This window comes from Ranitomeya variabilis, chromosome 1, assembly GCF_051348905.1.
Source record: "Ranitomeya variabilis isolate aRanVar5 chromosome 1, aRanVar5.hap1, whole genome shotgun sequence".
NCBI classification, from domain to species: domain Eukaryota; kingdom Metazoa; phylum Chordata; class Amphibia; order Anura; family Dendrobatidae; genus Ranitomeya; species Ranitomeya variabilis.
Window position 1 is genome coordinate 573,921,968 of NC_135232.1, and position 13,343 is coordinate 573,935,310.

A 13,343-nucleotide genomic window follows, 5' to 3' on the forward strand; every position below is an offset into this window, starting at 1 on the left:
TACTTGTATGAGTTTTTTGAGCTCTTATGTCTGCATGTGTTCGCTTTGTCTCTTCAGCTGAACTGAAAGTAAACTTACTATCCAGACTACTGTCTACTGCTAGGACCAGAGAAAAACAACACCCTTCTTTAGCATAAGAGCCTACAGTATTTCAATCAAACTCTTTTCAGTTCAGCATTACACAGTATGCATGAGACAGGGATTGGATACTCAACCTCTCCAAAACTGAACTTCTTCTGCTCCCGCCTTCTACTAACCTCCCTAAATCTGACATATCCCTCTCCGTGGGTGGCACCATAATAACACCCCGGCAGCAGGCGCGTTGTCTGGGTGTTATGTTTGACTCCGATCTCTCCTTCACCTCCCACATACAATATCTTGCCCGCTCGTGCCGCTTACACCTAAAGAACATCTCCAGAATCTGCCCTTTTCTCACCATGGAGACAACAAAAACTCTCACTGTCACCCTAATCCACTCCCACCTGGACTACTGTAACGCTCTACTAATTGGCCTCCCTGTTACTCGACTTTCCCCTCTCCAGTCTATCCTTAATGCGGCAGCTAGGGTCGTCCATCTGGCTAATCGTTACTCGGATGTGTCCACTCTTTGCCAGTCATTACACTGGCTGCCCATTCATTACAGGATACAATTCAAAGTACTTGTTCTCACCCACAAAGCTCTCCACAGTGCGGCACCCCCTTACATCTCCTCCCTCATTTCTGTCTATCGGCCTAGCCGACCACTGCGCTCTGCAAACGACTTTCATCTAACCTCTGCACTAATCCGTACCTCCCACTCCCGACTCCAAGACTTCTCCTGTGCTGCGCCAATCCTCTGGAATTCTCTACCCCAAGATATTAGGACCATCCACAACTTGCATAGTTTTAGGCGCTCGCTCAAAACACATTTGTTCAGAGCTGCCTACCACATTAACTAATCAAAGTCATTTTATGTTTGTGTGTGTGTGTAGCCCATTCACTAACCCCATCTACCCCCCACCCCCTGCAGATGACTGGACCATCATTGTAAATACATCATTGTAAATACACACCTGTACTTTGTATCTCCGCCACCTCATTGTAGACTGTAAGCTCTCACGAGCAGGGTCGTCTTATTTTGTCTTATTTTGCTTTATTACTGTATTGTTAACGCTGTTACCTATGACTGTTGTGTTTGAAACTGTTAAACTGTAAAGCGCTGCGGAATATGTTGGCGCTATATAAATAAAGATTATTATTATTATAACCAAATTGGATTATGTAACCCATAGTGTTGAGCATTCTGATACCGCAAGTATCGGGTATCGGCCGATACTTGCGGTATCGGAATTCGGATACCGAGTTCCGATACTTTTGTGATATCGGAAATCGGAATCGGATCCATATTCATGTAAAAAATAAAGAATTAAAATAAAAAATATGGATATACTCACTTCTCCGGCGGCCCCTAGACCTTACCGCTGTAACCGACAGCCTCCGTTCCTAAGAATGAGCGCGTGAAGGGCCTTCCATGACGTCGCGGCTTCTGATTGGTCACGTGCCACTCATGTGACCGCTCACGCGACCAATCACAGGCCGCGACGTCATCGCAGGTCCTAAGGAGTTTAGGGCCTGCGATGACGTCGCGGCCTGTGATTGGTCGCGTGAGCGGTCACATGAGCAGCACGTGACCAATCACAAGCCACGACGTCATCGAAGGTCTTAAACTGCTCATTCTTAGGAACGGAGGCTGCTGGTTACAATCAGTAAGGTCCAGGGGCCCCCGGACGGGTGAGTATATCCATATTTTTTATTTTAATTCTTTATTTTTTAAATGAATATGGATCCCAGGGCCTGAAGGAGAGTTTCCTCTCCTTCAGACCCTGGGAACCATCCAGGATACCTTCCGATACTTGTGTCCCATTGACTTGTATTGGTATCGGGTATCGGTATCGGCGATATCCGATATTTTTTGGGTATCAGCCGATACTATCCGATACCGATGCTTTCAAGTATCGGAAGGTATCGCTCAAAACTAGTAACCTATGCTTTACACTACACCTCTTCTCTCTGAGGTCAGTGCTATGGTAGGTGACGTTGGATAAGGCTACATTCACACTTGCGTCGTTCGACGCACATCGCAATGCGTCGTTTTGAAGAAAAAACACATCCTGCAATGTTGCCCGCAGGATGCCTTTTTTCTCCTTAGACTTTCATTAGCGGCGCATTGCGACGGATTGCCACACATCGCATCCGTCGTGCGACGGATGCGTCGTGTTTTGGTGGACCGTCGGCACCAAAAAAAGTTCCATGTAACTTTTTTTGTGTGTCGTGTCTGCCATTTTCGACCATGCATGCATGCATGCATGATTTTATTTCACAGGATGCGTCGGTACGTCGGCCCCACGCACTGTGACGGGTCCGTACCGACGCTAGTGTGATAGTACCCTAACACAAGGAAAATGTGAAAAGTTGCCATCTGAATTGAACTACATCTATATGAACATCAGGGTAAATAAGATACAGTGAAAAAATTATGCACAAACCTTTACAGCAACATTTACTGACAAAAGGACAGTAAAATATAGTAGGTAGTCAAAATGACTACCTTTAGTAGTTAAGGTAAATTTTGAAAAAAACGCGCAATTTTTTCACCAAAATTGTTTATTGTCACAAAATCTTTTTTAACATCCTATTTTAGGGAAAGGAATTCCAAAAAATGTAGTCACAGAAGAGAAATAAAAAGTGAAAGGAGTCAAACTGACCCCACCAGTAGTTCTAGTCCAACCAATTGTACCTGAACTCCGTAGAAGTCCTGATTCTACTTTCTATAAATCCTAAATTATTACGGTCGGTGCAATATGTACAGACATTAACTGTGACCAAATTGATGTGAGGTATGAGACTGACATTACACTAGAAAAAATTAAATTCTATCAATAGTAATTATGTTCAATATTTTAAGAAATTTCAAGACATTACAAGTAGCACTGAGCTCAGAGGGATGTTGAAGCATGTCTACCACGTGGTGAGGAGAAGGCCAAAAAGACCCTCTGCCTTGACCGGATATTTAATTACAAAACTAAGGCAGCAGATTGAATGAATGTCTTTTATTATCTATTTGTCCCTCATTAACTATTGGCCTGACAAATCCCAATATGTCATGAGAGATCATGAGCTTTGCTGCACTCTGTCCAAAGATGTGAATATTACTGGTATCTATGTACAGCCACCTTTATGTTTTGATGTGATTTGCAGCTTTTCAGGGGCATGTTGCAATCATTTATTAAATTAGCTTTATCAGTTGCTATCCAAATTTAAGCAAAGAAAGTCTTGGAAGGATTTGCTGGACACAACAAATTTTAACAATATGCGATTCATATCAGGCATAAGAGGATCATAAAACGGGTTCCCATAATGCCTTGCACCCATCACATCATGTGTTATAGTACAGCCAATCAGGAGGCACTTATATAGGCTGTGTGACAGGGTCACCCACACTGTGTATGAAGGGAGATACGTGTCACTGCGTATACTACAGTCAGTGATGTGGAACCAGATTATTTTTGCCTCCAGCACGCTAAGTGTTGAGAGAATTACTCTTAAAGTTACAATGGGCTGGTTTTATGTGAGCACGCATAGCGTGGGAGGGAGGCATAGGAGGATCATAAAAAGGGTTCCCCATAATGCTTTGCAGCTATCACATCATGTGCTATAGTACAGCCAATCAGAAGGTACTTTATTGGCTGTATAAAAGCAGAAGTAAAAAATGCAGAGTCCAATTTATGTTGAATTTGGATAGTGAGAGGATGTGACAAGTTACAGTTTAGCCATAGAGATAGGTAAAGAAAGTCATAAAACACCAAAGAAACTGTACAGATAGTGTGTAACAGCACAAGAGCCAAGTAGAATAGTGTATGAGGAAAAGAGATTAATGTAATTAACTTTAGTGATAGAGAGCAAGGAGAGTCACTGTCTGCGAAATGGTGCCAGAAAGGTGTGTAACAAAGAGGTTGTTTGGTGCCTGGTTATCCATAGCCGTATATGTTGAGGTCACTTTGATATTACTATGTCTGTGTCTGTTTCTAAGAGCTTGGAATGGGTTGGATAGAGTCCTAGGAGATCTCAGAGGGTCATACATGTCTTTTCCGTCCAATTGGAGGCCATGGAGAAATTTCCAATTTTGGTAAAATGATTTGTTGCAAATCAAAGTTAAAACATAAGGTTCCCCAAGTGCGCAAGCTACAGAAGCAATGCCTGGTCTTTTCATAAGTCACAGCATGATTATTGGGATCTTAGCAATATCTTTAACACTAAACAGCAATACAGGGAGTTACAGAGATATCCGTCCAACATTCTGGCTCACATGAGTTTGCTCATTTTTTATCACAATTGACTAGAATTTTAGAGTTATTGCCTTCGGTAATTAAAATGATATGCCATATCCTAGTGATAACCAATAAGTATTCCTGTAAATGAAAATTGCCATCAACTCACTGACAGAAACCAATGTTTGTCACTTGTAGCGTGCATCTCTACTCGCAAGATTGTAAATTATATAATTTTCCAAATACTCACCAATATGTTTTTCATCAAAGTTTCTAGACTTCTGCTGTCTAAACTGTGCTGCTATTATAATGCCTAAGAAACTGACTTTTTTCCACTCTACCAAGCAAAGGTCATTAAAGAAACTTACTGCCTTAGCAATAAACTGTTACTCAATAACAATGTGAGTAGCCTTGTCCAAACAGAAGAAAGAAGGCACATACATCATATTACTGTAGGCTAATCTTATAATGAAAAATGTACATTTATATATTGTAAGATCTCCACTAAGCATTTCTAATATATTTAAGTTGCAATCAACTGCTTATACCACTGATGATTGACATCTTTGAAACGTGTTTTTATTACATTGCATGTAATACATATAATTTTTTTATGAAAAATGTTTAACTGCTTTGATTCTGCAGCTTGCATGTATTATAACACATTGCAAGCTGTTTGATGCTGTTCACTGCCTGCCTTACTAATCTTGCTACCTTTCTGTCTTCTGAATGAGAATGTATGCTTAAGTCTGATTTGATATGGAAGCAATTGAGCTAAATTTTACGTTCAAGAGAAGACTGAAAGGCTTGGAGTCCAATGGAGAGTGGCTGGGGACACTGAATGGCTATAAGCAGCTTACAATGTATTGTATAAGCAATGTAAAAAATATGCTTAATCTTTGTCATGTGCTTCACCTGTATATGCCGAACATGCTGGTCAAATTAAACTTCTTCAATTTGATAAGTTATCCCTAACTACTGCCTAAAGTGTTACGAGTGAGACCAGATGATATATGTCTGAATGCCTTCCCCCAAACCATGTCCACAAGCAGAGGCTAATATTAACCCATGTGGGTGTTATTTATCTGCATGTGTACCTACCGCCTACCGTGGAAACCTTCAAAAGGAACCTGAAAACATACCTCTTTCGACAAGCCTACAACCTGCAGTAACCATTGTTCCTGCCCTCACCTACTGTATCCTCACCCATCCCTTATAGACTGTGATTCCTCGCAAGCAGGGTCCTCTCTCCTCCTGTACCAGTCAGGACTTGTATTGTTGAAGATTCATTTTTATTATGTATACCACTTTTTACATGTAAACTCTGTGGAATAAATGGCGCTATAATAATAAATAATAGTAATGTCTACAGCCACACTGTCTGGTCTCACCATTAAGGGTGTACTTTCTTTTTCCCATGACTGTATAAGTTGTAATACATATTTTGCAAACTGGCAACAGCTAAATGTACTTTATTATGGACATAAGCATAAGAGCAGATAAGGGTCATTTTTTCTTTCTCTCTTATCTAAATTTATACCTTACAGTATGCTCATAAAAGAGAAAGAATTTATGTGGGTGAATAACCTAGAGATTTTTCAAGAATAAAATCTGGTTTTATCCAGGTCTAGATGGCCATTCCAAAAATTAAGAAAGCCATTTTCACAGTTTACAAACATTATGTGATCCATGTACTTATCTGCATCACAGACTTGTCCAAAGTAAGTGGTAAAACACAAGTTGTAAAGCTACTACTGTACTGATGCATGTATTGTTAATTATGCCACAAACACCAGCTCATTGCAGGCGTAGATTTCAATTCCTTAAAAACAAACATCTGAAAAAGGGTTACTTTGTTCCAACAATTTATAGAATAGTATTGGTCTAAGTTTCCCAACTAAATAAATCCAATAAGGACTGGACACAGCTTTGACTAATGTTAAGGTTTTGATCCAATCAGCATTGAGAAAGAAACAACAGAGAAATGGTAAGGTGAGTCTTTTTAACGTATTACAGAACCTGCTTGATGAGATAAAACATTTTTTTTAACCTTAACAAGAAGAACATTTGCTGCCGAAAGATTCCCATGTTTTCATTCCTTGAAAAGTTGTGAATTCCAGAAATTGTGGCATTGATAGAAACAGAGTCACGTTGTCAACAGGAGATCAATAAGACTACAACAGGCCAAAGAATAAATGAGAAATATTGTCAGAAAGAGTCAGGGGTCAGAACAAGATGGACAATACATGTCAGGTACCCATTTCAATAGGACCAGGCAGATGAATAGTTGGAACAATAAGATCCAGTTATAGCAGTCAATGAAAACAGCAATATGTGGGATTTTGAGATATGAATGGAAATATTTTTTGGTCATTATTCATTTTGACAACCCAATGTTTTCATGTGGTATTAGGAAGGAAGTCATAGATAAGTCCAATAAGATCACACAGCATAAATACACTGAGACAGCAGTGTCTGCACACAGCCTAAGAAGACTTACAGAGGATTATTCTATAGGGCTCAAATTCCACTTCATCAATCTGCATCATAATATGGTTCTAAGAACCCTGGAAATGTTTTCCAAAAGTTCAAAAATATGTAAAAAAATAAAATAAGTAAAACCTTCACTATCTATGGTGTTTTTGTGCCGCTTTTTTTCAGGTCCACCAATAGTCTCTATAACCTGACTTTCTGTAATATTTTTTTAAACAGACATTTTGCTGGAGGCAGAGAAAGAGAAAGAGAGACTGGGAGAAGGTGGCATTGGATCATTGAGGGATCAGTAAGGAACAGTAAGGTAATTATTATTTTGTTTGTTAATTTCATTGTTTCACAGTTTTAGGGTTGAGAGAAGATCCAAGTTCATCAAGGTCACTCAAAAATCCACAAAACTAATCTGATTGCTATATTTGGAATTGGAAAATATTTTTCTCCACCAATGTGAGGCAATTAGCATCTGCCTCATGGGATTTTTGCCTTTGTCTAAATCAACAAGTAAAAATTATAAGTTTACAATTTTTACTTGTTGATTTAGACAAAGACAAGAATCCCATGAAGCAGATGCTAATTGCCTCACATTGGGGGAGAAAAATATTTTCCAATTCCAAATATAACAATCAGATTAGTTTTGTGGATTTTTGTGTTATCGCAATATTGTGATAGTAGATTTTAGATTTATCAAGAAGGGCATCCAAGCCCTCCTACTTTTAGGTGAAACAACCATGACAACATCATGTGGCAGAGAGTTAAATATTCTCACTGCTGAAAGAGTATATAATCCATAATCTCATTGCTCAAATAGTAAAAATCACAAAAATATCTCCGTTTAATTATTCAAATGTTGCTTTTATAGATCTATAGGGAAAAAGAGAGCCTTTGAGATCAACATGTTACGTTAATTTCAGAACTGCTGTAACTGGAGTGGTGGAACCAATGTGCCATGGTCCGAGGAGAGCATGGAGTAGGTGAACACCTGACTCTGCACTAGAGCCCCTGATGGTGTGGTTAGACTTGGCTCCAGATAGATGCCAGGTGCTACTCCAGGATAGACCTCGGGCATGGCAGCTGACCTCTAAAGTGGCAGGAAGTTGCACAGATTACAACGATGATATATCCAACCTTGGTTGTTGTGTTTTTCAGTTTCTGATAAATAAAATAGTCTTGTCATCTCATGTTACCTGTTTTAAACCCAATTGTTATGCCAAAACAGATGTTCATTAAAGTTTCATCCTTAAGGAGATCTCCAAACTAGAATCTTTTGTCTGCACACAGCTGTGAAAGGGTTCCTGCTCCTCATCGGTGCAAGCTAGGAAACTGGTTGGTTGGAAGAGAAGCCTTTCATGGGTTATTGTAAAAAGTAACGTTTCTCCATACTGTCTCCTACCTGCCTGAATTCCCAATGCCTCTTCAGATTTGTGGCTCTACAGTATATTAAAGCTGCAGTGTGGTGCATGTATGATAACATGCCAGGGCTACTAATCAAAAGAAGCTGCAAGAATTCCAGAAGGTAGGAGGTGGATTGCAAGGCTCATGTTCAGCTGTAATAGACCATTGCCCTGACCCCTGAACAAGGCGCCTGCAAATCTATGAGTTCCTTTCTGGTGTAAACTCAGATTTTATGATGTCAGCATTTGACCCAATATCTTGTTAGTGGGGGCCTCAGCACATGGACCTCTACAATCAGTAGCTGGTAAATGTCCAATGTGGCTTCCTGCAGTGTTGCTGATTAATTCAATTATTGACTAATTCAATTATATCTACATTCTTAAAACACATATCTGGCTGAAAATAGCAGTAGTGGAAGAAATCATGTAATTCTCCATGTCTTGCCACTCAGCTCTTTTCTATGATGATAGATGTTATTATACCACCTGTGTCATTCACCAGCTTAGCAGCATACCGAAGAAGGCAGCGTGTCGAAATATGCGTTGGGTAGGACGCCATCCAGGAGAGCGAGATCCATACCACCTTTGTAAGCAGCATTATTTTTCCACTTTTGGTTTGATTTTCACACACTGATATTTGATCTCTTCCCTATGCCACACAGCATTCTTGCTGTTTCATTGTGCCTGCATACTATCAGTAACATTGCTCTTATCCACACCATGGATTCATGTTAATATTCTTTGTACTTTGCCTCACTAGAGATGTTTATTTACACTTAAGCACTAAAGCAGTTTATCAACATGATATCTATTCCACAAAACTTCTTGTATGCACTTAATTGATTACAACCCTGAATTACATCGTGACCGCCACTTTGCAATTGGCAGGACTACATCTTATCCTTTATGGCCATTTTCTTATGTGGGTGTGCGGCCTTGTTTTTAATGAACTCTTTGTGTACATTGGTTTGTTTTTCCTATTGTAAACCTGTATACTATTGTAATTCATAATTATTATTGATTTTTTTTCACTGCACTATGATTGGACTTTATGGTCAGTTCTTTTTCTCCATGTTTTGTTCCTCTATGATACTCCGACTATCCTCTTGTAATGATATATAGTCCAGCATCACGTTTGCAGGGATAATATTACCTTTATTCACATGGCACTTTGATTATTGTTTTATATTGGTATCCTGGCACTAAGCACGCCTTTGTTTTTGTTTCCTTTGTTTTATAAGGGATTTTTGGAGTAGAAACTGAGCAGAAAATCTCCCTTCTTCAATTCTCAAAACTCCTCAAAAACTTTGAGTTTCTGCTCAGTTTCTCCTCTGAAAACTCAGCAAATAGACTAGCCTAACAGAGAGTTTACCCTGAGCTGTCGATAAATAATAACTGTTGGTGTTTGATAGGCAGCAATTATGCATTTGTTACAGCTCTACTATGATCACAGCAAACAACCACAACATGTGAACGCAGGCTTATATTTAGTGATTTTTTATGTTCCGGTGGAATTGCAATCTGGAAATTAGACAATTGTACTGAACAATAAAACTTCAGTTCAAAATTGATTGGCAAGAATCTTCTGATCGTGCATTCCTTCGGCACGCTTGTTCAGCAGTCACAGTGGAACTCCAAAAATTTCCATCAAAGTCTTTACCTAAAAGAAATTAGAGTATTTAGCTTTTTTTAAGTATCACTAAGTATATCTTTTCAATTTGTATTAGTGTTAATACCCTCTTTCTGGCTCTGCTGTTTATTTCAAGCTATTGTTTATGCTGCAACGGGCAATTTTTTAATTTTGCACTTTTGTTTTTTTCCTCCTCTTCTTTTAAAAAGTATGGGACCAATTCAATGAGACTGGCACAGCCCAAGCTCATGCTACTCCAGCCTTGACAGAGTAAACGGTGCATATTCATTATGAGACTCATGGCACATAATGAATTCGCCATCTCTTCTAAGTGCTCTATGTTAGAAATGCTACTATTTCTGGACTAGAAAATGTGGCACATTTGATGGGTTTGATGAGAGACGTGGCCATGCACCATCCCAGCTCCTCCTCAGCTCTACCAGTTTCACCAGAGCTCATCCAAAGTGGCGTGAAAAAGATGTTTCAACTTCTCAAAGGTTTTACACCACTTTTGTGACATAAATCTTGGATGAATCGACCTGAATAAAAATGACTTGATTCTCGAACTCAGTACATTTATGTCAAACGTGTAGTTTATTATACATACAGCTCTGTTAAAAATTAAGAGACCACCACATCAAAACTCTGTCATGGGCAGCCCAATCTCCAGAACTGAACCCCATTGAAAACCTCTGGAATGTAATCAAGAGGATGATGGATAGTCACAAGCCATCAAACAAAAAACTGCTTAAATATTTGCGCCAGGAGCAGTGTGAAAGACTGGTGGAAAGCATGCCAAAACGCATGAAAGCTGGGGTTAAAAATCATGGTTATTCCACAAAATATTGATTTCAGAACTCTTCCTGATTTAAAATATTATTATTGTTGTTTCTAAATGATTATGAACTTGTTTTCTTTGCATTATTTGAGGTCTGAAAGCACTGGTTATTTGTAAAAAATTTGACCATTTCTTCTTTTCAGAAAAAAAATACAAATTTTACTGCTTGGAAATTCGGAGACATGTCAGAAGTTTATAGAATAAAAGGACAATTTAATTTTACTAAAAAATATACATATAAAAAGAAAAATCAGACAAACTGAACATTTTGCAGTGGTCTCTTAATTTTTTTCAGAGCTGTATATATCTTTAGTAATTAAAAAAATTCTAAGCTTGGTAAAAATAAATTGGTTTGTGTTGCTGCTGTATTTTTTTAATTTTTACTTGTATAAAGGCTTCTTTACTTTTTTATTGCAATTTGCTATTTTAATTGGAACCATTTTAAGATACATACAATGTTTTGATCCCTTCTTATTGCATTTTTTTGGGAAGTGCGATGGCCGAAAAAGGCAATTCAGACATTTAGATTTGTATTTAAGCCATTCATTAAAAGGGTTAACTGTGACAACTTCCTGTCATACCCATGCTTAGCCCCGATATAATAAATAAGCCTATAATCAACTCCCATACTGGCGCCATTCCCATGGTGTTGGCACTTGCTCTCCCCGGGCCTCCCATGCTTTTGTGGCACCGGCGTTAAATCAGCCCTGGCATCACTGCCTCCACCTCCTGTCAAATTTACTATGTAGAGGAATTCCAAGATCAGCTGCAGCCCGGACTTCCTCTTCATGTTCAATTCGTAACAGGCAGACACAGTGATGCCAGTGCTGAATGGGCACCGGTCTCCACGTGACACAACAACATCATGCATGAGAGCCTCAGAGACAGCGAGAGCCAATACTACGGGAACAGTGCCAGAATGGGAGGTAAGTATAAGCTTTTTATTTTATCAGGGTCAAACACTTAGGCTGTGTGCACACTTTGCGGCGTGCTCTGCGGGTTCTCCCGCAGCAGGATTGATAAATCTGCAGGGCAAAACCGCTGCGGTTATCCCTGCAGATTTATCGCGGTTTGTTCCGCGGTTTCTGCTGCGGGATTACTCCTGTACTATTGATGCTGCATATGCAGCAATATGCAGCATCAATAGTAATGTTAAAAATAATAAAAATTGGTTATACTCACCCTCTGATGTCCGGATCTCCTCGGCGCTGCACGCGGCGCTCCGGTTCCAAAGATGCTGTGCCGAGACGGACCTTCTTGATGTCACGGTCATGTGACTGCGGCGTCATCACGGTCATGTGACCGCGACATCACCACAGGTCCTGCTCGCACAGCAACTGAGACCAGACGGCCGCGTGCAGCGCTGAGAGGTGAGTATAGCATTATTTTTTATTTTAATTCTTTATTTTTTACACTATTTATGCTTCTCAGGGCCTGGAGGAGAGTCTCATCTCCTCCACCCCGGGTAGCAAATGCACATTATTCGCTTACTTCCCGCATCGTGGGCACAGCCCCATGCGGGAAGTTAGCGGATCAATGCATTTCTATGGGTGCAGAATCGCTGCGATTCTGCACAAAGAAGTGACATGCTGCGGGTTGTAAATTGCTGCGTTTCTGCGCGTTTTTTCCCGCAGCATGTGCACAGCGGATTGCGGTTTCCATAGGGTTTACATGTAAATGTAAACGCTAGGGAAACTGCTGCAGACCCGCAGCATCAAAATCGCGGTAAAAACCCCAAAGTGTGAACATGGCCTTAGATCGAGAAGGAGTTGTCCAAGTAGTAGATTTATATAATTAATATTTCCATAGATTTGACCTTTTTAAAAAATTCTGTATTTTTGGAAGGGGGAAAGGTAATTTGAACTTTATGGTTTTTTTTAAATCTGTTAAATAATTTTAAATAATTTTAAATTTGACATTTGACTTATTTCATTTTGTTCCCTCAGGAATATAAACATCAGCGATGGGATCTTTCTGTATAACACAGCCGGCATCCTCCTTGCACATGACTGTGTGCATGTGCTCTACTACAAATATTTGTTTATTTCTAAAGTTTAATCCCCCTATCGCTCTGTAATGGGGTCTTCGTGACCTGGGAGTTCTTTTCTGAACTCCATGCCTTACCTACTTCCATATGTACACTAAATGGCCATTTTATTAGAGATGCCAATCTAGTAGTGTTTTGGACCTTCTTTGGCTTACAAAACCAAACCAATTTATTGTGGCATAGATTCCACTAGGTGATTAAATCATTCTGCAGGAACATTTGTCCATGTGGACAGTATTGCGTCTCGTAGTTGCCACAAAATAGATGAAGGTACTGACAGTCTCTGAACAGCCAGTTCTACTTCATCTGTAGAATTAGGACCTTTAGACTGTGAAGCTCAGAGGAGCAAGGAAAATTTGCAGTCATGTTTCTGGAACTAATCCATAACTATACAACCCTTGTGGGAGAATGCACTGCCCTGCTAAAAGTGTTCTTCTGAAATCGGGTAAATATAAAGAGATGAACTTGGTGGTCCACAATATTTAGGTAAACTCTATTATCCAAATATCAATCCACAAGTATCAGAGGACTCAGGATGTCGAATAAAACATTCACCATTACTGCACCTCCACCAGGCTGAACTTTTTACACCTGATCTTGAATGGTTCTTTGATTCATGCGCTTGGGCGGAATTCTG

The 13,343-nt window shown here is 39.6% G+C and overlaps 2 protein-coding genes across 5 annotated transcripts in view; both read right to left on the reverse strand.

Annotated features, from left to right (window-relative positions):
• The window catches only part of LOC143768763 (cholinesterase-like), a 65,620-nt gene extending 60,962 nt beyond the window's left edge, over positions 1 to 4,658 (reverse strand). Inside the window, exon 1 of the mRNA XM_077257413.1 lies at positions 4,558 to 4,658. The gene's annotated coding sequence lies outside the window, so the exon portion shown is untranslated. The remainder of the gene's footprint in view (positions 1 to 4,557) is intronic.
• Positions 4,659 to 9,656: 4,998 nt separating this feature from the next.
• LOC143768773 (cholinesterase-like) overlaps positions 9,657 to 13,343 on the reverse strand; it is a 185,230-nt gene continuing 181,543 nt past the window's right edge. For all 4 annotated transcript variants that reach the window (XM_077257420.1, XM_077257423.1, XM_077257434.1 and 1 more), the window contains one exon: positions 9,657 to 9,851. In XM_077257420.1, the coding sequence (XP_077113535.1) occupies positions 9,748 to 9,851 (104 nt within the window). In that variant the 3' untranslated portion in view covers positions 9,657 to 9,747. The remainder of the gene's footprint in view (positions 9,852 to 13,343) is intronic.